General features: G+C 21.6%; 5 protein-coding genes and 3 pseudogenes across 5 annotated transcripts, besides 3 other annotated features; 6 read left to right on the forward strand and 2 right to left on the reverse strand.

Annotated features, from left to right (window-relative positions):
* The first annotated feature begins 87 nt into the window (after nucleotides 1-87).
* PBANKA_0215900 lies at nucleotides 88-1,337 on the forward strand (annotated as a pseudogene).
* Nucleotides 88-1,337: a sequence feature (PIR protein, pseudogene;~BIR protein, pseudogene).
* Nucleotides 1,338-3,334: 1,997 nt separating this feature from the next.
* On the forward strand, nucleotides 3,335-5,256 carry PBANKA_0216000 (BIR protein; the record flags this gene model as incomplete). The annotated part of the gene is made up of 3 exons (XM_034565741.1): nucleotides 3,335-3,349; nucleotides 3,472-4,782; nucleotides 4,870-5,256. The coding sequence occupies 3 exons, from the start codon at nucleotides 3,335-3,337 to the stop codon at nucleotides 5,254-5,256; spliced, it is 1,713 nt and encodes a 570-aa protein (XP_034419879.1).
* Nucleotides 5,257-9,397: 4,141 nt separating this feature from the next.
* Nucleotides 9,398-10,174, reverse strand: PBANKA_0216021 (fam-b protein; the record flags this gene model as incomplete). The annotated part of the gene is made up of 1 exon (XM_034565752.1): nucleotides 9,398-10,174. The coding sequence occupies one exon, from the start codon at nucleotides 10,172-10,174 to the stop codon at nucleotides 9,398-9,400; it is 777 nt and encodes a 258-aa protein (XP_034419880.1).
* Nucleotides 10,175-11,558: 1,384 nt separating this feature from the next.
* PBANKA_0216041 lies at nucleotides 11,559-12,769 on the forward strand (annotated as a pseudogene).
* Nucleotides 11,559-12,769: a sequence feature (tryptophan-rich protein, pseudogene;~tryptophan-rich antigen, pseudogene).
* A 2,428-nt stretch (nucleotides 12,770-15,197) lies between these two features.
* PBANKA_0216061 (BIR protein) lies at nucleotides 15,198-16,249 on the forward strand (the record flags this gene model as incomplete). Its single annotated transcript, XM_034565763.1, has 3 exons — nucleotides 15,198-15,212; nucleotides 15,332-16,075; nucleotides 16,160-16,249. The coding sequence occupies 3 exons, from the start codon at nucleotides 15,198-15,200 to the stop codon at nucleotides 16,247-16,249; spliced, it is 849 nt and encodes a 282-aa protein (XP_034419881.1).
* Nucleotides 16,250-17,706: 1,457 nt separating this feature from the next.
* PBANKA_0216081 lies at nucleotides 17,707-18,768 on the reverse strand (annotated as a pseudogene).
* Nucleotides 17,707-18,768: a sequence feature (BIR protein, pseudogene;~PIR protein, pseudogene).
* Nucleotides 18,769-19,859: 1,091 nt separating this feature from the next.
* On the forward strand, nucleotides 19,860-21,397 carry PBANKA_0216701 (fam-a protein; the record flags this gene model as incomplete). Its single annotated transcript, XM_034565774.1, has 6 exons — nucleotides 19,860-19,948; nucleotides 20,165-20,399; nucleotides 20,481-20,550; nucleotides 20,702-20,811; nucleotides 20,916-21,149; nucleotides 21,341-21,397. The coding sequence occupies 6 exons, from the start codon at nucleotides 19,860-19,862 to the stop codon at nucleotides 21,395-21,397; spliced, it is 795 nt and encodes a 264-aa protein (XP_034419882.1).
* A 1,368-nt stretch (nucleotides 21,398-22,765) lies between these two features.
* Nucleotides 22,766-23,396, forward strand: PBANKA_0216721 (Plasmodium exported protein, unknown function; the record flags this gene model as incomplete). The annotated part of the gene is made up of 2 exons (XM_034565785.1): nucleotides 22,766-22,852; nucleotides 23,025-23,396. The coding sequence occupies 2 exons, from the start codon at nucleotides 22,766-22,768 to the stop codon at nucleotides 23,394-23,396; spliced, it is 459 nt and encodes a 152-aa protein (XP_034419883.1).
* Between the last annotated feature and the right edge of the window lie 866 nt (nucleotides 23,397-24,262).

Raw genomic sequence — 24,262 nt, forward strand, 5'->3', positions numbered from 1 at the left:
ATACAAGCTTGCATCCCCTATTTTGATGCAGTATATATGAAATTAATATGACATACTTAATTTATAGCTCAAAAATAAAATTTCAATATGGCAATTAGTAAAGTGGTACATACAATTTATTGAATAGAAATGTTTGTTATTAAACATTTTTGATATTATATTATCTATAAATTAATAACATATTTATTTTAATAGACATTTTTATTTTATTTTTTAAAACGGTTTCTTAGTATGGAGAGTTTGAAACTATGTGGAAGTTTTTTCCCGATGATTTAAATGAATCTGGAGAATATTATTTTAATAGTGTATTTTTAAACAAATATTGTCCTAATAATAATTGTGACACTGATATCAATAAGATTAATGCTGGCTGTTTACGGTTATTTAATGATGTTTTCGGTGATAATGGTTATTTATTTGACTCTAATATTTATAAGGATGAGACTGTATGTATAATGATATGGTTAGGCTATAAATTAAATAAAATGTTAAGTGCAGAATTTTCCAATATAAAAGATTTTTATTCTAAGCATATAGAAAATAACACCAAGTACACTGAGAATACTATCAATAACCAAATACATAAAAGTTATAAGGAAGTCATAGATGCAATAAAGGAATATATGGATATTAATAATATTCATATGTCTAAATTTTATAAATTACTTAAATTGTTATATAATATGAATGTTGCTTATACGAAAAAAAGCAGTAGCGATTTTTCAAAACATGCTAATAAATTTGCTGATGAGCATCAAAACCTTTTTAATGATGATAATAATAATGACGAAAGTTCATACAATAAAGTATTACTTGTTTTATCCAATTATTATAATACTTTTGAAAAAAACAGAGCTGTTCGTAGTATATCAATAAATATTGCTCAATTACCAACATAAATAACACCTAAAACAGTTTTCATATAAGGTACTAATGGAACTAAAACTGCTGAATCATCTAGTGAAACAAATCAATCAGTTCACTTAACGACACCTCTGAGTTCTAATATTGCATCATTAGGGTCACCACTAATAAATAAATTAATTATAGTTTTATCGATGCAGTTGCAATACCAATTTGATTGAGAATTTCTTATAAGGTAAATAATAAGGAATTAAAAAATATTATATTTAAATATTATTTTCATTAAATATTTGCAAACGTTAACAAAAAAAATTATATTTTTACCGTTTTTATATTAGTATTCGTTATTTGAATTTCGGAAACGATCTCAAAAACAGAATTTAAGAGAAAATCAAAAAAATAAAGAAGAAAACTTATCATTAATATATGATTCGAAAAATAGTGACTATTTCAGGAATAGTAATAATGATTGATATATGATAAGAAGCTATTTATTGGGGAGTCATTTTTGCATAATTTGTATATAGTTTTTATGTTGTAGGTTAGGGTTAAATGTTATATTGTATTTAATTTTTTATAATTTGATAATATTTATTAGTTTAAGTATTTGTTTTAAATATGTAAAGGATAAGTTGTAGTTTTTAATATTTATATTAAGTGTAAATATGTACGAAAAAATGAGGATGAAAATAAACGAATAAAGAAATATATTTTGATAAATTATAAGAATTGGATTTTGTGTTAATATAACTTAATGGTAATTGTGTTGAACTATGTCATTTTGTATTTTATTGCTAATTTTGGGTTAATGTTTTATGGAGAAATTGATAAAATATTGGAATTGACTTGGTCCTAGAAGAGAATTTCGATTTAAATAATTACAACGTTTAATATGAGAAACTGGATAGAAGGAGGGGAACTAGAAGAAAATAACTTTTTATGATTTCCTCCCTCAGAGACACCTGAACTGAATGATAAATGAAGTGATGTAGGAATCGAATTGAAGTATAAAGTACTATTTGGAGAAATATATTTAAAGAAAGTAAGCTACGTTAAAGACATATTTATTTTAATACCCATTATTTTAAGAATTAGTATAATATTTTAAAAATATTTGTCCACTGGAAAGTATTATATATTTTGGTGATTTTTATGTTAGTGTTTATGTTAATATTTATAAATTGAGTCGAATAGAAAATGGGATTATTAAATATATAGAAACATATAGAGGAATACAAATTTTATTGATTATTATATAATTCTCCTTAATAGTTTTTTATATCTAAAAATAAATACGTTTTATTATAAAATATACAATACATAATATATATTTAGGTTATAAGTATAAATGTGTGCTTAAAATGGTAACCCATGTTATATTGGTTCTCAGATTAATTCATTATTCCAACCAAAGATGAATCAAATTTTAAAATTAAAGTTAATATATTTAGATTAAATTGTATGAAAACAATTATATTTATTTGCTTCAATGCTTAAAATATATTTTTTTAATCATTTATATACTAAATAATAAGAATGAAAATAAAATACACATTTTATATATACTAATTGCTACCCCCAAACAAATTTATGTTCATGATATACTTTAATTGTAACAGTTCAATTAAACTAATTTGTACATTATGCTTTTTAATTTTAAAAATTAAATGAGATATGCACTCAAAACTATTCATTAATTTTATTTATATATAAATACGTGTTAAGATTAAACAAAGTTATTACACATTTTAAAATGGATCATTAATTTATATATTGATTAAATGTAAATGCACACAATATATCATTTAATTAGAAAAAATAATATTAATTTATTTATTAAATATTATAATTTAAACAAAAAAATGTCTTTTCATTTATTGGCAATAATATAAAAAGGTGTAATATTCCTCATTGAATAATAACATATATCAATACATGGCATTCAAATAATGAGATCCAAATCCATTTTTAACAACCATAGTAATAACATATTTCTTATTCTTTATGTATTTATAGTAACATAAGTTTTGAAACTCATTTATTAAAAAAGTAGTGAATATATATTTATTTTCATGCGCAAACCTATAATATAAATATATTATTATATCAAACAAATTTAATCTACTTTTTTATGACATTCCATGAATTTGTGCAATATAGTTATTCAAGATATTATTTAAAAAGGTTGTATTACGTATAAAATGTATTATATATAGATATGATAAAAATGTTAAACAAATAACCGCTTAAGGAAATTTAGTGATTGTCATAAATAAAAATTAAATATCTTTTTAATACTATTATTATTGTATGTCAATTTAGTATTAAAACTAATAGAATTTCTTTAAAAATATATATTAATTATATAGAAGACCATTAATCGGATAACATATTTTATTACAACACATTCCTTATGTGCAAAATAGCATTATGACAAATTGTTTACAGATTAAAAATAAAATTCAGCACAATGACTCTCAAAGTGGTATACACATTTTTTAATAAAATGAATTTTATTTTATTGTTTTGCATTGTTTATAAATTAACTTAAATTTCAATAAAATTTCATTAATATATTTTTTATTAATTTTTATAATATTTTCGCAGTGTAAAGCATTTAAGGACATTGAGGAATATTTGCCTGATAATTTTTCTTTCGAGAAGAATCATACCGATACTGAAATATACAATGCTTATTGTCCTATTAGCAAGGAAACAGGGAAAGGAAAATGTGGAACAATTGGTCAAGTAGTTAGCGCTGTTACTACATTATTAATTAATAATTTAATCACCGGAGATGAATATATAGAATCTGAAAATGAAAATAACGAATATATCACGTATATTATTCTATGGTTAAGTGATAAAATGAAATTAATTAAAACATGGGAATACGGAAGCGTATCAGATTTTGATACCACGTTTATAAAAGATGGTGAATATTACAAAGAGCATATTGATCAAATCAAAAAAAAAGAAAACATAATGAATGTTAAAATTGATGAAATGCATGAACTTTATGAGTTACTTAATGATCTGTGTAATGTAATTACTAAATATACCAACGATTCTTCAAATTGCTCCGATTGTTCAAATTTTACTAGTAATTGGGAAGAAAAATCCAATAAACTTGTTAATAAAAAAATTAAGGTTTTTGAAGATGAGTATTATTGTGATGTGTTGTTGACTTTAAAAAATGCTTATGAGAAATTTAAAAGAGATAATAATATTCAAAATAAACTTCCAAAAATTAAAGAGATAGAAGAAATAAATAACTGTAAGAAATTATGTAAAGAAGCAACAAAATCATGGAGAATTAAAAGTGTGGATTTCCAACAAATTAAGGAAAAAAAAAATATTGAGAAAAGCAAAGATAACTCGAGATATATAGATGTTGCTAAAAATAAATTTGAAACGTATAGTTCATTTTTTAGTATTATATTTACTAATATTGGCAATAACTTATATGAAAAGGTGTTTCCAGCGCTAACAAATGTTTACGGTAAATTTATAAATTTTACTGATAACACGATTAGTTATGTGAATGAGCAACTTAAAAAAGCAATAGAAGCTTATACATTCAATAACGATGTACCTGAGGAAACAGACCCAGGAGGTGACCAATTATCATCTCAAGAAACTCCATCTGAAGCTTCATCACCATCAAGTTCTACGAAACAAACTAGAACATCAGAATTGCCTCAGAAATCATCTGAAAAAAAAAATTATGATCAAAAGAATGAAGAAGGTTCTAAAAAAACAATGCCAAGTTTAGTGATTAAACATGAAAATTCAGTAACCGAAGTAAAATTAAATGGAGCAACAGGAATAGATGACAATCCACTCAACTTATACAAGAAAATTGGAATTTCAATTATAATGCTTTTAATACCCATTGCTTTAGCTATTATGTACAAGGTAAATAAAAATAAAACTGTGAAGTATACAATTTTTAAAATATTTCTTCACTATAAATATTATATATTTTCCATAATTTTATGTTAGTATTTTCCATTTGGATGGAGAAAGGAATTGAAGAAAAAAAAAAACATGAAAAAGGTTATAAATATGTTTGGTGTAAATGAAGCGACAAAAAGAGTTATAAACCCAACTAATCGAAAAAACAAAGTGCAAATAATTATAAATTTATCTAAAAAAAAACAGGACAAAAAGTTTACAAATTCATCTACTCAAAAAAAACAGGACAAAAAGTTTACATATTCATCTACTCAAAAAAAGCAGAATAAACAGTTTATAAATTCCATTTATTGGGAAAAATATCCATTATTAAATATATATAAACTTATGGAGGCCGATGCTGTACCATTTATTATTTTGTATTTGTTATTTATTTTTTATGTTTATAAAAGAAAAGACGATTCTTTAGAATAATAAATATAATTAATAGTTTTTGTTTTGTGTTCAGATTCTTTGAATCTGACTTTAAAATTGAAGCGTTCAGGGTTATTTTGAATTATATATATCATAATATGTTCATTTTATGAATATTTTTATTTAAGAAAATCTCTTATTTGTACTGTTTAGGGTTCAGGGTTGAGAGTGCTTCAAGGGTTGTGTAATATAAGAAGAAACGAGAAAAATAGATCATATTATATAAATATGTCTATAATAATTAATTTTTTTATTTGTTTAGTTTTTATTCTTAAAAAAAACAAAGAAAAGGCATTAGATAGAGAAATCACTTGAAAATACGGATTAGGAGTCTGATTTTCCCGATCTCCAATTTATAGATGAATTCGATCCAATGTTAATAGAAATTTCCAAAATACGTCAAACTAAATTAGATAAATCCTTTACCTGAGAAACCAATGGTATTATCGTTGATGAAGTGGCCGTATTTTTAAGAAGAGGAAATGAACACACATAAACAAGATAGTACCCCCTCCAATACCTAAGGCGGCTGAAAAATAAGAATTAAGGCCAATAAATGAAGAGGACTCAAGTAGGCTACACGAAGATGGAGAATTAGATGAAGAAGTTGCATCATATTTCGGAGATGGAGAAAATGAAAAATAAAATAAAACAATGGAATAAATAAAGGAAATATGAAGTAATATAGCCCTAAAAATAGTTATTGAAAAATCCCAATGAGCAAAAAGGGAAGCTATTATATATAATATATGTTTTTTATCGAATAATAATAGTAATAAGAAAATCATTAAATCTTGCAAATGTTTCAAGTTATATACTTTTTTAATTAATTAAAATTATACATGTTTTTGTTTGCCTTTTTTAATTTTTAAAAGGGCGTTTTCTTATATTCATGCTAAACATATCCAATATTTTTTTTTAGTAAGATTTGTTTTTGTACATACCATTTTTTTAATATGTTTAAGTTTTTTGTCATTTTTAATTACATTTGAATTCTATAAATATTTGGTGTGATTTTCATGTAAAATAGTACAATTAAATATGTTCCGAGTTTGTTATTTTTTTAAATTAGTAAACAATAAAACATATAATAGTAGCAATTTAATTTAGTGATTATGTCTTATACAATTTGATAGAATTACTATTCCCACTTAACTATGAAGAACCCAATTATGAATATAGGAATGTTATATATATTAATATTTTGTTCTAACGTTACGAAAAAAAAAATTTTATTTAAGTTATGCATATAAAAGACAATCATGAAAGAAAACTATGAATAAAAAACACATATATAATGGAGTCAAATGTGTTTTCATACATATATATATTACCATAATACTATTGAATCAATTAATCAAATGTAGTGTATCTATGAAATTGTTTATAGCGTTATTCTATTAATACACTTAAAAGATGAAAATTTGTCTAATTTTACTTTCATTATATAAAATATAAACATATGTGTATATTATAAAACTATACGCATAAAAGTAATAAATACTATGATTATAGCAAACGTATTTATCGCATCCCAATTATTAATTATTTTCGGAACATTCTTTCACAAATTATATACAATAATGCAAATAAGTCGAAACATTTTCCATGTAGGTAAATATATAAGTCTTCTATTAACAATTTATAATAAATAAATTGTGTTTATTTTAACATTTATATAATCAACCAAAGCAACCACAGTAGTTGTTTGATTTTTTATAGCAATCGTTGCCATAATTCTCTTCATAATATGTTTTATCATATTCATAATATATATATAATACTCATGATCCTCTTCATAATATGTTTTATCATATTCATAATATATATATAACACTCATAATCATCTTTATCATCAATAGAATCGTTATTATTGTTATTATTTAATTGGGTTTTGCTTTTATATTCTGTACCATTTTTTTTGGTACTTCTCTTTATTTTTTTGATAGCACGAATGATTCTATTTCTTAATACAGATAACTTAGATCGACCATATAAGAGAATAAATATAATAATGTATATATGCGTCAATATATACGTCACAAAATGTAAATAACCACTATTATATAATTTTCTAAACATTAGTTTATATTTTGTTTTGATAACTCACTTTCTGTTCAGAGAAATGTATTGATACATCCAAAAGGACATACAAGACAATACAAACTAAATATCCTCTTATTCATTTTCTTATTAATAAAAAGTGTTTCCTTGAAGCAGTACGCTTTAAATAATATATATGTTTTATTCTTTTTTAGTTTCCTTTTTATCTATTATTGTTGTAAAACAATAATTCTATTATTTAATATTAAATTATTAGAAATATGTTCTTATACAATTTGTTTAATTTTAATTTATATAAGCAAATTATTTGATATCTATGAAATTATATTATAATTATATATTGCTTCTATTTTAAAGCATCTACACATTTATAATCCTTCAATTATAATTTACCAAAATTTAATATTTTATTCTTACTTTAATATAATTTATTTTAAATGCATAAAAAAAATATATAACAATTTGTTCTAAATACATAAAACTGTATTTGTTCTATGCATTTTTTGTTTATTTGAACCATTATATTTAATATAGCAAAATTGTTTTTAATATTTAAAATACAAATAAATCAATGCACTGATTTATATCTATATAACATCATATAAATATATAATAACTGCTATCATCATAGACATAAACATATAATTGCGAAAAAATTTATATTTATGTTTTTTTCTAATAACCCATTTTAGTAAAGAATATATTATTTTAATTATAAACAAATAAGTTTATGTGACAAATTCAACCTAAAATATATTTTTTGCATATTTTTATATAAATAAGTCTTTAGTATAATTCAAAGGATCATTTAATAATATGTTTGATATTTTATAAACTTATATTTTTGCATGTCTACACCCAAATTTATATATGTTAATTATGGTAATAACATATTATATACATATATATTGTAAATCAATATATTCGAATATATGAAAAACAATTAACAAAAATTGTTGTTTGCATCTAAACGCGTTTTTATTTTTTACACTTCTCAAATGTTTAATATTATTTAATAATATTCTACATTTTATTTTTTTTCGTTTTTTTAAAATATAGTCTCCATAGATAGATATGTAACTATTTTATTTATATAATATATTTTTGAATATACAATGCGAAATATATTATTTCTATTAAAATCATATAAACTATTCATGTTTTCAAGTATACCTTGTATAAATCACAACGAATAATACATGTGAAACCAGAAAATGCAGTATATTTGATAAGAAATGCTTTATTTTGTCGTATTCATTAAATATATATTATAGTACCTTTAATAGATAAGCATTATATTGCCTTTATTTTTATAAATATTATTTAAATAAAATATAAATATAGCACATTAGTTATCATAGATCATTTCGTCATATGGAAAATATATTCTATATTTTTTATAAAAATAGGGTAAATGAGCCTTAACGTGGCTCCCATATATTGAATTCCTAATTATTTATACTAACAAATGAAATGGAATTTATTTATTATTGTTTGAATTATAAATTATCTTTTAAATACAAATACATATATTTTTAACACTAAAATAAAATTTAATTAAATTTATCATTACAAAGAATCGCCTTTTCTTTTATAAACAAGAAAAATTAATGAAAAATTAAATTAATAAATGGTACAGGGTCGGGCTACATAAGTTTTGGCATATTTAATAATGAAAAATTTTCTACATAAATGGAATTTATAGATTTTTTAGTCTATTTTTTTTGAGTAGATGAATTTGTAAACTTTTTATCCTGTTTTTTTTGAATAGATTAATTTATAACTGTCTTTTCAGTTTTCTTTCCAGAAAGTAAATTTATAAGCTTTTTCTTGTTTTTTTTCTCTTCGATTTTTTCCACATCCATAATATAAATACTAACATAAAAACAATAAAAATATATAGCTGTTTTCTTTTTTATGCATATACAAAATTTGCGTAATAGATATTTTTTAATTTTCTATTTAGTAGTTTTATTTTTATTTACCTTATACATAATAGCTAAAGTAATGGGTATTACAATAACTATAACTGAAAATGCAATTGATTTGTGTTCATTAAATATATATCTTGAAGATGCTATTTCCATATATCTTCTTTTACATTTATTGCAGAAGGGTGATGTTCAGTTCCTTGACCAGATGTTATATTGTTGGAACCGTCTGTGGGCTCTTTAATAGATGACTCTGGTTGTTTTACGTGTTTGGTCTTCAATTTTTTTATTTTATATTTCGATCTTTTTTTGAGTATCTTTATGAGTTTAAACAGCTTATTAATGGTGTATCCCGTTTTATGTACTGATAAAATAACAAATGGAATTGCGAATCCTCCTGAAATTAAACACAATAATACAACTGGAAAGAGTAATGCATGATTCTTCACTAAACGTTTGAACGTTTCATCAAATTTTGAATTACACTTGACTATATTATAATTATTTCCTGAAATAACTTCATTATATTTTTTTTCAAAGTTATTAACATCTATATCCAAGATATGTTCACTATGTTTCAGTTCTTTTAAATTTTCACAACTTGATATAAGGAGATCTATATCCTTTTTTACTAGCCTTTTGTCTATATTTTGTTCCACTGCTATTTCATATTCCCTATTATTATCGTTTTCTTTTTTCGATATTTCTAACTCGCTCGTAATTTCATTAATGAATTCTCTCACATCCTCTATATCTTTTAATTTGGATGATGTATCACTATATTCAAAATTTGTTTGGTGAAAGTTTATAATTTGTTTAGTATATATGTTTTCTTCTCCATCATAATTGCCGTCATTATACTTATCCAAAATGCTCAAACTTGAATCATAAAAATCATTTATGTCTAAACTGGCGTCTTGCATGTTAGGACCTATTATTTCTAAAATTTATCGAATTTTTTTGAGAATATATTTTCTTCTCTTTTCTTATATCTTATTAATACTTCAAAGAAATAAAATTTATATTAGCATGGATTAATATATTTACATATCGTCAAGCTTATTGTTTCTTAAATTTAACGTAAATCTTTTATAAATACATATAATAATAATGATAATAATAATAATAATAAAACTAATCCTAATGATATTAATAATAAAACTAATCCTAATAATAATAATAAAACTAATCCTAATGATATTAATAATAATTATTATTATAAAAATTGTATTAAACGATTAATTAAATAATTATAACATATAATGAACAAAACGCTTTATATTATATATTAATTTTTAGTGATAGGTTTATTGTTTTCGACTAATTTATTATGAGACTGGTTATACTGAGAATTCATAATTATATAATATAGGCTTGGTAATTAAAAAAAATTATTAATAAATTTTAATAATGATGATGTTCTTTAACATTATTATATTCGCTTGTTACAAAAATAAAAATACCCAATTATTTATTATTTTGTAAATAATATTTTAAATTTTAAAAAATACATAGTAAACTAAATGAAAGTATACCATAAAAAACATTAAACGTGTTATTAATTTCTATAGAATTATATAAAAATTATATTATTCATCAAAAATATAATTAATAATTAAAAAATAATAACGATATTTTTTTTATTTATTAATATAACAATGAATAGAGACAATACAAAATATAACAATTTTTATTTTTAGTTATATAATTATCATTATATAAGAATTATGGAAAAAAGAAATATAATATATTAGCAAAATTTTCCAAAAATCAATATTTAAATAAATACACGTTTTTTATATTAAAAATATAAAATTATCATCATAACAATTCCCCAGAAATGTAGATTTATTCGGCATTTCAATAGCATCTGGGGTTTTATTATGATTTCATGATATTACATATATATAATATTGAAATGATACTTTAGTTTATTTTAAAAAAAAATTTTATATGATCTTCTTGATATACTTTTTGTTTTCAATTGTTTAATTAAAAAAATGTTTATTTGTTAAGTATGCCCCAAAGCATCCATTTTTATAGTTCGATATAAAAACAAAAGAATCTAGATGCATTAAAAGAAAAAGATAACTTTTATTAATATAAAATACTTATTGTATAAACAAGATTGAAATGTGGCATTATAATTAAAATAACTTTGAGAAGGAATAATTAATGATATTTAAGTTTCTGACTATATATATACCTTTAGTTCAAGGAGACATTTTTTTTAAATATATATATAGAAAACTATAAATAAAGAAGCATGTATGTATATGTATAAACATTAAAATTTATTAAAAATAGCATTTCCACGTGGGTAAAATAATTAATTCCAAAAAGCAACACTCTAACCTCCAATATATCTCATATATATTCATTTATTTCTTTATTTTCCCTTCCATACCTTTATACAAAAAGATACTTTATTCGGTAATATATAAAATAAAAACGCCAAAAATATATATTTACATATGCTTGTATTTATTATACTTCATTACATATTTGTTTTTATATTCATATTTTTGTCCCCATTTACCACCCTTTGCATAATTTATATAAACCTTTTCCTTTAGTAATATTACCATATATTTCATTTATAAGATCATTAAAAGAAAGAAAATATTCTTTCTATACATATTGTTTTTCTTTTTTCTAATATATTTCTTAGAACGTGAAGCATCGACTGAAAACATTTTTATTTATGCCCGAAAGCAAGATCATACAATGGAAACAAAAAGGAGAAAATAGTGATGAAGATCAATATAATAATGAAGAAAATAGCGAAAATGAATATACTGATGGTGAGATAACTGAAACAGAAGAACGTGAAGACAAGAATTTGATTGCTGGAACAAATTCCAATAAGTCTCCAAAAAATGTATCAGTAAATAATGATACAACACGTTTAGACAAAACTGGGGGGAAAATTAGTGTTATTTCTTTGATAAAAAAAAAACTTCTTATAGAAAGTTAACAGAATATTGGAAAAGAAGAAGATGGAAAAAATATTTAAAGAAAGTTGACAATGAATGGCAACTATTAAATTTAGGCATTGAAAATGTAATTAAAAAAATGATAGAAAGAAACAATGCTGAATTAGAAAAATGGGAAACCCAGCAAGCACATAAATGGCTCCACTCAAATAATTTATATGCACAATATGCTTTATTATATAAAAAAATAAGTACAGATATCATATAAATATGCCTTCAATCGTAACGAATACCATGTGTAGCAAAAAAAAACTAATATTGAAAAAAAAGCAATGGAATAATTGGGTACGAATAAAAGAAGATCACTATATTTATAATATTGAAATTTTATGTAATAAAGAAAAAAATGCTTACAAAAAGTCTATTATTAAATGGATAAATGATATTGCTGACAATTTTGTTAAGAACCCTCAGTTACGTTTATGGATTGAACAACAAGTTAAGCCTTTCCCACGTAAAAAATTATTAAAAGGATCAAAAGTAAAAAGTATCGAAAGTTCTAATATTGAAATAAATGCATAATATAGTATCTGTATTTCCCACACGGTGGCAAACATATATACTCATATATTTATTAATCAAACTAAAAGAAAATTTTAAATAGCCCATAGAAACTTTAATTATTCAAAATTTTTTTTAAATGCACGTTAAAATCTACAATTTGTTCACGGTGCATATATATATCAATCAGAAATATAGGAAGTTCATTCACATTTTCGCTAAAATATTAAACATTAAAAAAAATTCACAAGTAAAAAATGCAAAGTTTATCAATACACATATATTTTTATGTATTGAAATTAATTTTTCATATAACTTATTTCCTTATAAATTTATTTATCTAATATATATTTTTTATAGTTTGTGATCAATATAATTGATTCCCCCTTAATTCGTTGCAAACATGTTCTATTTTATTTGTTCATATCGATATAATATGGTTAAAGTAAAATATTTATATTGTATATATTAATATAGATATTGACTATATATTAATTCATATTATGATATATCATAATTATTTATTATATAAGATTTTTTAACCCGGAGTTATATTGAATTATGCATAACACAATATGTTTCTTTATTTGATGAAACATTTTATTTAATAAATCTTATTATTTATATCATATTTATTTTGATTTAAATCGTGTTATTCAACTGAACTGTAATAATAAATATTAATAAAATATAGATCGAGAATCAACAATGTAACATAATCTATAAAATATTATTATGCTTCTAACATTTTTTGTAATACATAAAAAATTGAACTATATATAATATTTTTTTAAGTTTTAATTGTAGTTATTATTCTCTTTTTGTATTTTATATTTATATTAATAGAAATTGATTTATACGCCATAATTTATTTATCATAAGGTATAATAATAGATTAATCACTATTAATTTGTAAGTTTTAATGATATGATGTATATATAAATTATATTTTAAAATAGTTAAAAAATAAAATATAAGTATATTAATAAAATTTAATGTTATAGTTATAGTAATTATAAATAATATGATAGATAACATGCGTTATTATTATATGACTATACATATAAACTAATAAAATACTCTACCAATAACTAATATTGAAATATTATTTTATTGTGAAACCTTCATATAATTAAACATTAATATTATCGAAAAAACACATAATAATGCATTATAAAGGTATCAATGTTATATATTTTTGTTAAAGATTCAATTTGGGATATGTGATTTTATATTATAAAAATTTGGATCCATGGAGAAAATGATGAAGACTCAATTCATGTTAATTGCCATTTTATTATTCCATATTAACTTGTATTATATTATTAGTTTTTATTGAATAATAATTTTTTAATCTAAAACAACATTATTTTACCATAGAATTAATAACATATAGAATTTTTAATAAATTAGTTGAACGTATATGCATTAATAACTATAACAATAGAATATATAAAATAAAAATGAACTGTGCAAAACATTTAGCGAATATTTATCTAAATTTATATAGTAAAAGAGAAAATATATCTTATCTCTCTTCTCTTAAAATGCAATATAACAACCTAATTAAACATAACTTTATATTATACTTTAAAATTTGCATCAATACTTATTTATGTGTTAATATTTACTAAGCATTTTTTTAAAAATAATATGCATTCAAATACTTGTTTAAGCTTATAAATACTGGTCCAGTGCTAATTGTTATTTTAAATAATGTAAAAGATGGGAAAATATATAATAAAATTATCCAACAGAGAATACTTCTAAATTGGGATATGCAGGAATTAAAATAAAGTTATTTAACGCATTAAAATTATTTTTTAATTTATCTATATTAAATACAAATAATATAAATTTATATAATTTGTATAGAAAATGAGGCATGTAACTAAATTTGAAAATGCTATTATTTTAGAAAAAACTATAATATATATTATAAGAAACAAGTATACACAAATTTAATATATTTAAAAAATCACTATTTATATATTTTAAGAATTCTAATAATAATAACTTTCTTAATTTTTTGTATTTGTGTAGTATTTGAATTTTATGACGTTGTTTGTGTTCTATATTAAAGCATATGTATAAGTATATATTTGTTAAATTCATTATAAAAGTATATCTATTTTTATAATAAAGTTATACCAAGTGCTAGTAAGAATAGTATTTTTTGTATAAAATTCATCATATATACATATGGCAAAAGTGTATAAGCAACCTTCTATTTAAGGTAATTTAGCTAACTGCCATAAAATAAGTATAATATAATTTTAGTAATACTAATGTATTATTATTTTACATGAAGTTAAAATTAAGAATAATATGTCTAACGAAAGATAATTTATATGTAAAGATCTTGAGTAAATATACCATATATTCTATGCAATATATATAAACAACATCACCCCCCATAATCTCCAAATTATAACAGAATTTCATTATAATGTCTTTTAAACTGGTATATATATTTTTTCTTATATTATTCGTATTTTGCATTCCTACAAATTATATTAATTTTAATTTTAGTAACATTTATATTAATACATTTTTTGTTTAATTCGTAAAATATATTCGTAGTGTGATATAATTAAAGCGATTGATAATTTTTCTAATAATCCGGAAATCCAAGGAGGACGTAATTCTATTGGTTATTCTAAGTATTATTGCCCTGATAATAACTGTGATACTGATGTCAAAAAAGTTATTTCTACTTTTATAACATTAGTAACTTTATTGAATGGTGCTGATAATTATGAAAATTTAGAGATTGATAAAATGGTTGAATATGCTATTTTATGGTTAAGTTATAAACTAAATCAAAAAATACAAAATGGAACCACTAAATTACACGATTTTTATACTGAACATATAAAAACAAATAGTAAATATGAGGAAAAAATACCTACTAATAGTGGTTATAAGATTAATCAGAGTGTTATAGAAAATAAAATAAAATCGATGAATATGAATATTAAAGATATATCTAATTTTTATGATCCATTTAAATCATTATGTAACATGTATATTGAAGTTGATGCAAGCAACCGATGCATGACATGTTTAAAAAATGCTGGAGCATTTTTTGAAAAATGTGAAAAACTTAAAAATACTTTGGATATTACTAAAGGAAGTTCTTATTCACAACTATGGTATAGTTTATCAAATGATTATGATAAATTTAAAGATAAATATAATAGTGTTAAGTGTAGTGATATCCCATCACTTGTAGCTTGTCCACCAAGTCCAGTAACAAAAAATACACTAATTTCAACTGCAATTATATTTTTTGCAGCATCAATTTTATTGGGAGTTTATTATAAGGTAAATAATAAGGAATTAAAAAAAAATACTATATATATGTAAACATTAACAAACAACCGTACGCTTCTTAACATTTTATATTAGCATTCGTTATTTGGATTTCGGAGAAAAGTTCAAAAAAATTTAAGAAAAAAGCTAAAATCATTAAGAAGAAAATGGATAATTAGTATATAATTCGAAGAGAGTGACAATTTAAGAATAATAATAATTATTTACATATTTTAGGAAACTGTCTATTAAAAAGTAATTTTTGGTCATAATTTTTGCATAATTTTTATATAGTTTTTATATTGTGGGTCAGGGTTCAGGTCGTGGACCCCATATTTAGGGTTCAGGGTTTTGTTTCAATTTGATTTTTATTTATGTGATTTTATAATATTTATTAATATATATATAATTTATTAAACATTATATAATAAAAATAAAACTTCAATAAGCATTACATATATTTTTATAATGTTATTATGCACACTTATCAGCATTTTAAGTAAAAAATGTAGAAGTATATATATATATACACATTTTATATTATGAAAAAAATATATAATATTGGAGCTTTTATTAATATATATCATTGGTTTATTGTTGCAATTAATATAGTTAAACAATTATAGAAAGATTTTATGAAGCAATACATTTATTTTTATGTAATTATTACTGAATATTTACAGCAAACAATTAATGCAACCAAATTTCATTGGTGATTTAGGGAGTCGCTTTTTACATTTAAAAAATATTTTTAGTGGTATTTTTTTCAATAAGACATAACTTTATAAAAAATATATATTTTTTAAATTAGTTCATTATGTGTGTGACTAATGCTATTATTGGAATTGTAGAAAATAAAATTATAATTGGAAACTAAGTGAATCCTTTAATAATCACCTTTATATATAACATGAAAGTAGCATTTGATAATTGTATTAAATGTTACATAAAATGTATTTTTTAATTATCGTTATAAACCTAGTTATTTTCTTCATGGTCAAAAATATGGATGCACTATTAAAAATTTAAAGGATTTATGTGGATCAATTTTGAAATAAAACAACATTGCTAATTATTATCTCCATTAAAAATGTGTACTAATTATATTTTAAACTATTAATAAATTTAGTATTTGTTATTTAAAATTCCACTGGATATAATATAGTTAATAAATGCGCACAAAATATTCGTTGAATTTTCGTTTTACTATAATATATTTAGAAAACATGCGAAAACAAGTAAATAAAATATGAAAAATTCAATAAAAGCATAAGCCTGATTCCTATTAATTCTTATATTTTTTATAAATAGAAAGTGAATTTTAACCGTGTTCTTATATACAATAAAATAAACTATTTGTAATAATAGATATATCTTTATTTATCATTCATTAAATTTATGTATTTTTTAAATTCAGCTTCAAATATAAGTTAAATTTATCACTCTAGATAATTTAGTTTTCTTTTATAAAAAAAAAAATTAACAAAACAAATAAGTTAATAAATGGCACAGGGGCATCCTGTATAAGTTTGTATATATATTTAATAGTGATATTTTTTCCCATGAGCGGGCTTATAATCGTATTTGTCATTTTTCTCGTATCAACTTATTATAATTATTCGCATCGGTTTTTTCCATCCAATTCAATTTATAACCTTTTCATTTTTTGTCTTCAGTTGTTTTCTCCATTCAAATGACAAATACTAACGTAAAATTATGAAAAATATATAATATTTTGTAGTGAGAAAGTATTTTAAAAATTGTATACTTCATAATTTTATTTTTATTCACCTTGTGCATAATAGCTAAACTAATGGGTATTAAAAGAACTATAATTGAAATTCCAAATTGTTTGTATTCTTTAATATGATTATTTTATTTTTATCACTCAGGATATTTACTTTATTTTTGGGTTTATACCTTATATTATTGAAGTCAAATGTTTCAAAAATTTTCGCAAAATATGAATAGCTTTTATTTGTCGCTGTAAGTTTTTGAAGACGACCTTCGATTTTTTTAATTTTATTTTCATTAACAGCAAAATCTCTGAAATCGACTATATATACTTTTAATTTATTCAATAAATGCAGATATGAATTGCATTCAAAAATATTTTCATAAAGGGATCTATATTTATTAAAACATTGGCAAAATTCTTAGAAAACTCTTTACGTTTGCCATTTTTTTGTAATATGCAATTGTATTACCTATATGATTAAATAACGTGTAAAATTCACGCATGTTCCCATGATTAGCATCTTTCAAACCATTATTTACAATTTCCCAATAATTAAAATATTCTATTGATTTATCTAAATGCTTTTCATGGAATTCCTTTAGAGTAAATTTATTGCTATTTTGTATTTTATATAATTTATCACTTATAGTCACATTGTGAAATAGTCATAATACTGGTTACGACTATTTTTTTTTAATTCCATAAATAAATACTCACCCAAAGCAATGTTTTGCTCATTATTATTACTACATTTTCGATTACGACAATACTATGGTATAAATTAATGTTAGAATTAAATTTGTTAATTCTTACAATTTTACCCTTAAAAAACTTATCAACTTCAAGAAATAATTCACACTAAGAAAATATATATAAAAATTAATAAAAATATAACCCTAATCCAAAACATTGATTCTATAGAACTGAGCCCATATCAAAAATATAGAACCTCATAAAACTTGGCCATCCCACATCAATAATATTAGTATTAAAAAATAAACATATTTCCTATATTTGTATATATATATACTTTTATTTTTCTATATAAAAAAATATTTTACAATTCACAAATTTACAAAAAAACGTAGGCATCAATACTTTAACGATACGTAATTATGCCATTTTAGTATAATATTATAAAATTATTATTTAGTAAATTTTTATCAAAATTAATAATAAATATCACAAGGAATGTAATTTCCCACAATATCAAATTTATGATGTTATTTTATTACCGATTATGTATATTGTTATTGTAGTAATAAATAGTTGCAACCAGGCATATACATAATGCAATACCCACCTTATATAATTTTTTTGTAACTTTTAAAAATAAAGACACTTTTTTACTCAAAATAATGTATTTAGAAAAATATGAAAACTAAATGGAAAAATAATAAAACTATTATTTTGATATAATTATTAATATAATATATATCTTTACCATAATAACTTATCAATTAATATATGTATCTACAATTATAATTATAGTTATATAAAACTATATATTAATTTTATATAATTTTGTTTACATTAATGTTTTATATTATAAATTTTCTATTGGATAACACAAAATATATATTGTCTTTGATGCGTATATAAGGTATATTATAATATATAACTCTACACACAATGGAATATTTTATAAATTTAGTTTAATGAATTATAAAAATTAAAAAATCGTATATCCACAATATAGTAAATTAAATTATGTTTTTTGATATTATAATATTAGTTAAATTAAGAACCAATATTTTTGGATTAATATTATTTACGAAAACTTTTGTTATTATGTTGCTTTATAATGTGACTTTTAAAATAAAAAAATAAATAATATTTATAAACCCGATAAACATATATATCGATTAAATAATTAAATGATTACATTAATTAGTGTTTAACCAATTATTTTTATTTTTTTAAATGAGTATTAGTTTTTTATTATTTCTTAGAAAATTCCTTTGTTTTGGTTATACCTCACATTTCCTATTTGTTGATTTTTAATATTTAAAACCCCCTTATCTATATTTTTTAGTGTTTTGTTTATCAAATTCAAAAATGAGCAAATGGTACATAACATTATTTTTTTGTGTTTTAATCGTATTTGCATATATGAACAATAAAGCTATTGCAAATAGTCCTGCTCCGTATGCCTCTACATAAGAAATAATACAATATATATAATTATATTTACATCAATATAACTATACATATGTGAGCATTTATGATAATAGTATATACATATTCATGCAAATATGTACATAAATAACCATTGATCGTCAAAATAACATCTATAAATACATTTATTTTTCTTTTACAAAATAAAAATCTATATAAAATATATTTATTCCGGTCAATAATAGTTTGGATCAAGGAAGTGACCCAGAAAACCCCCTATTATGCAGAGATCCTGAAGAAATTAGGAAAGCAGCAGAACTTATGAACGAAGCTGTGATACATTTACAATATCATGCTACAAGTACAGAGAATTACATATTAATTTCTAATTATAATAATGGTAGAAGCGTATATTTTAAGAATCATGGAGGTCATACAATAATTGAAAAATTAAATAATAAAATCTCTGATTCCAATAAGGTATGAATTCGCAAGAAACCATTTTCAATCCATAAAATTAAGTTAAAATAGTAAAATTAATTATATATTTTTTGTCATCAGTATAATACCATAATAAAGGAGATATGTGATTTAAATCGTATAAAAATTGTCGATGGAAACGTTCTTACAGGTAAATAAAAATATAATTAATTAATCAATCAATTAATATATGATTATCATTACGTATGATTTCTTGCTTTATTATCAATGCTATATGCTACTATTTTGTTAAATCTCGTGATATTTTAATTTGTATGTATACAAAATTATATTTTTTTTAGGAAAAGTTGTTCGTGTATATAGTCCAAATTTAGTAATGGTACAACAACGTTGCAGAAACCTTTTTGAGTTACCTCAAAAATATTTTTATGCTTTAGCCGAAAAATTTGAAGTAAGAAAGCCTTTTTTCTTTTCGTTCCTACATGAATAACACTTTCGCATTAACTATTTCCCAATTATTTATGCAAATACACATATTTTTTTATAATTTTGTAGATATCAGAAAACACAACAGTAATTGTCTATGCGTCAGCAAATATAAACGATCACAACCGTTCTGATAAAAAATTCTATAAAAACACTATCTTAGAAAGTGCAAATTTATTTAAAACTGAAGTAAATTCTGAAATCGACATTAGAAATGGTGAATTAAAAAAATTGTTTGTTAACTTACTCGGATTTTTCATTAAAAAGGAAGATGAACATGTTGATCTTACATGTGTCAGCTCTGTAAGAATATAAATATTTTAATAACATAATAATTACATTCATCATTTATATTATTTTATATTATACAAATTTTAACATTTATTAATATATACAGTCATTGGATAAATGTATTAATTTATAATATATGATATCCATCTACTCCAAAATTCGAAGATTTTATTTTACATAATTCACTCATTTTTTTTTCGTAGATTTATGATAATGTTTCAAATGCCAAAAATCCTTTTACTAAAATGTGCAAAGCATAAAATTGGGAATTATTATCCGTTATTATAAATCATTATTATTAAATAAACTATATTACACATATTAGTTTTTTAACAATTTAGCGTTGAATCGCATATTAATAAATAAAATTGTTTTTATACATTGTTTTTGTTTGAAGTTACCATAATAATTTTGCTTCTTTCTCTTTTTAAGAAAGTTTGGTTTGTATATCATTTTTTCATGCGTTTTTAATTTAATAATACATTACATTTATTTATATTTGTGACAAAAATACGCATATTGTTTACATGCACTTGTATAATGAAGGTGAAAAATAAACTCATAAACTTTATAAGTGCCAATTTTCAAATTATCAATATTAGGAACATCGTTTTAAAAAAAATTATATACATAGATATATAAACTTAAGAGAGAACAAAACATTTTTTATGTGAATTATATACATAATATTTATTCAAATAAAGGATAAAATGTAATTGTTATATGAATATAATACAGTCCATATATATAGCGTTCCTTTTATTTATGTACATATATTTAATTAGCAATGTTTTTTTTTTGAATTATAATATCTATTCTATAAAAAATATTTCTTTTGAACATCTGTAATGATGTTTTAATTATTTTTTCCTTTTTAACTTTTCAAAAACAAAAATATTATATTTATTTATAATAATTGTCTTATTACAACATTAAGTATTTCGCATATATTCACATAATATACTAGTATAAAATACTTCATGCACGCTGTTTTAAAGGAATTTGTTCTTCGTATAATGATTAGTGCTATTCATTATTATTTTTTAAAATATTTTACAGCTAAGAGGGACATCCTAATTTAAAAAAAAAAAAAATTTCAATATGTTACCTTGAGTGTATTTAAAAAAGATATTATATAAAGGTAATTTTTTATACGTTTACATTTTTTAAAGAATTTTAATATTAATTACATAGAAAATTAGTACTTAGTTTTAGATATATAATCTCGATATTCAAATAGCACTTTCTTATGTATATATATCCTGCGTTGTTTATATTATAATTTTTATTATTTATATCATACTTTAAAAATGTTTTAATTTTTTGTGTAATTTTTCTATAAAATTATAAAATTGCTACTATTCATCTATTTAATATTTTAAGAATTGCGTCTTCTTTTCAATCCGCTGTTCATAATATAAAAATGCCTAATTATATATTTTATATATATTCTATATTCGAAAATTTTATACATATAAAATATCTATATATAATTTTACTATGCTTCCAAAATATCGAAAATAAAATATATAAAATAATAATGAGAAAATAAAAAAACACTTAAACACATTCAAACTCATTTATTAGCATTATGTGGAATATAACCAATATATAATATAAATTTTAATATGGTATTCAAAATAAATGATTTTCTATCGTTATTCAAAATATTTATATTTACTTTATTAATATGGATTACGTACTTTTCCAATCAAGTACTATACAAAATATTTTTTAATATATAACATTTATAAAATTTATATACAATTTTTATTTAGAAAAATTGCTTACAAACTATGTTTTGTAGGCAATTCAACATATTTATATATATACAATTTTATTAATATTTTTTGTGTAATAATTTATCATTGTTTTTTTAATTTATAGTCCTATATCTTGATAAGCTCACGAAGCAAGAATGGCCAGCTCATCACCCCATTCGCACTTAAAGTTACGAGGGTATTAAGTGAATTGAGTCAGTCATCAAGCCAATCAAGCGTATTGAATAATCAACAAGTTGATATTATTCAGGATAAATCTGATATACCGAAGGAAAATGGAAAAATAAAATTATTCAATTCATCATCCAACTCCTCAAAATCACCACAAAACATAAAGGACCCATATAACACAAAACAAAAATTTAAAGCCGTCAAATATGGTATTAGTATCAAAAAACTCATTCGAAAATTAGAAGGGTTTCTTCATGTTGATTATGTAGTTAATGAATTAAAAGAGATCGCAGCATTAAAGAACTAATTGACGAATTACAAGATTTTAATGGACTTCATGATTTAATTATTGTATTAAAATATTCAGACGATCCCGAATTAACTAAACTGTTATTTACTTCTAACAATTTGGAAAAGGTACTTTTTGTATTAAATTATTTCAATAATGTCTGTAAAATATAAATGGTGAATGGACTTCAGATAATGAGCAAAATAAAACAAATTCCATGCCCCAAAAAAGAAAAATTCCAGTATTATCTTTTTTATTTAAAATAATAGATAATTTTTATGATAAAATCATGTTAAATGCTTCCCTAAAATTATATAAAGCATATAAGCTGGGAAATTGGTTTAATAAAGTGATTTCAACGATTGCTTTTTTCGCTAAAATGCTAATTCCTATTACAATAGGGGTTGCATTCGTAACAATGTTGTCTTATTTAAAAGGAATCGTATATTACATAACATCCGTCGTTATCATAATATTATCACTTGCATACATCCAAGATAAAACAGTAAAATCCTATAATTGCGTCGTAGACAAATACCAGTTTATACCTTTGAAACTTCAGATCGAATTAAAAATGGAATAATTCGATTAGTCAATATATATATATATATTAAAATGTGTTTATATACTCGGGAGTAACTGATTTTTTCGTCTTTTATGGAATATTCAATGCTTGATAATTATGCAGAATATATATTTGAAGCACATTCCTTAATGTTAAATTTTAACATTTTCCACCATTTTCAAACCGTTCAAACTCTTACTCCTTATATTATATATAAACAATGTGTACGGCGCAATATAAATGTATTTTTTTTTAAAAGTTGCTGAACCCCTTATTTTTCATAAAATATATAAACATGTTTATGCAACAATCATATTAG

Source organism: Plasmodium berghei, assembly GCF_900002375.2.
Source record: "Plasmodium berghei ANKA genome assembly, chromosome: 2".
Taxonomy (NCBI): Eukaryota; Apicomplexa; class Aconoidasida; order Haemosporida; family Plasmodiidae; genus Plasmodium; species Plasmodium berghei.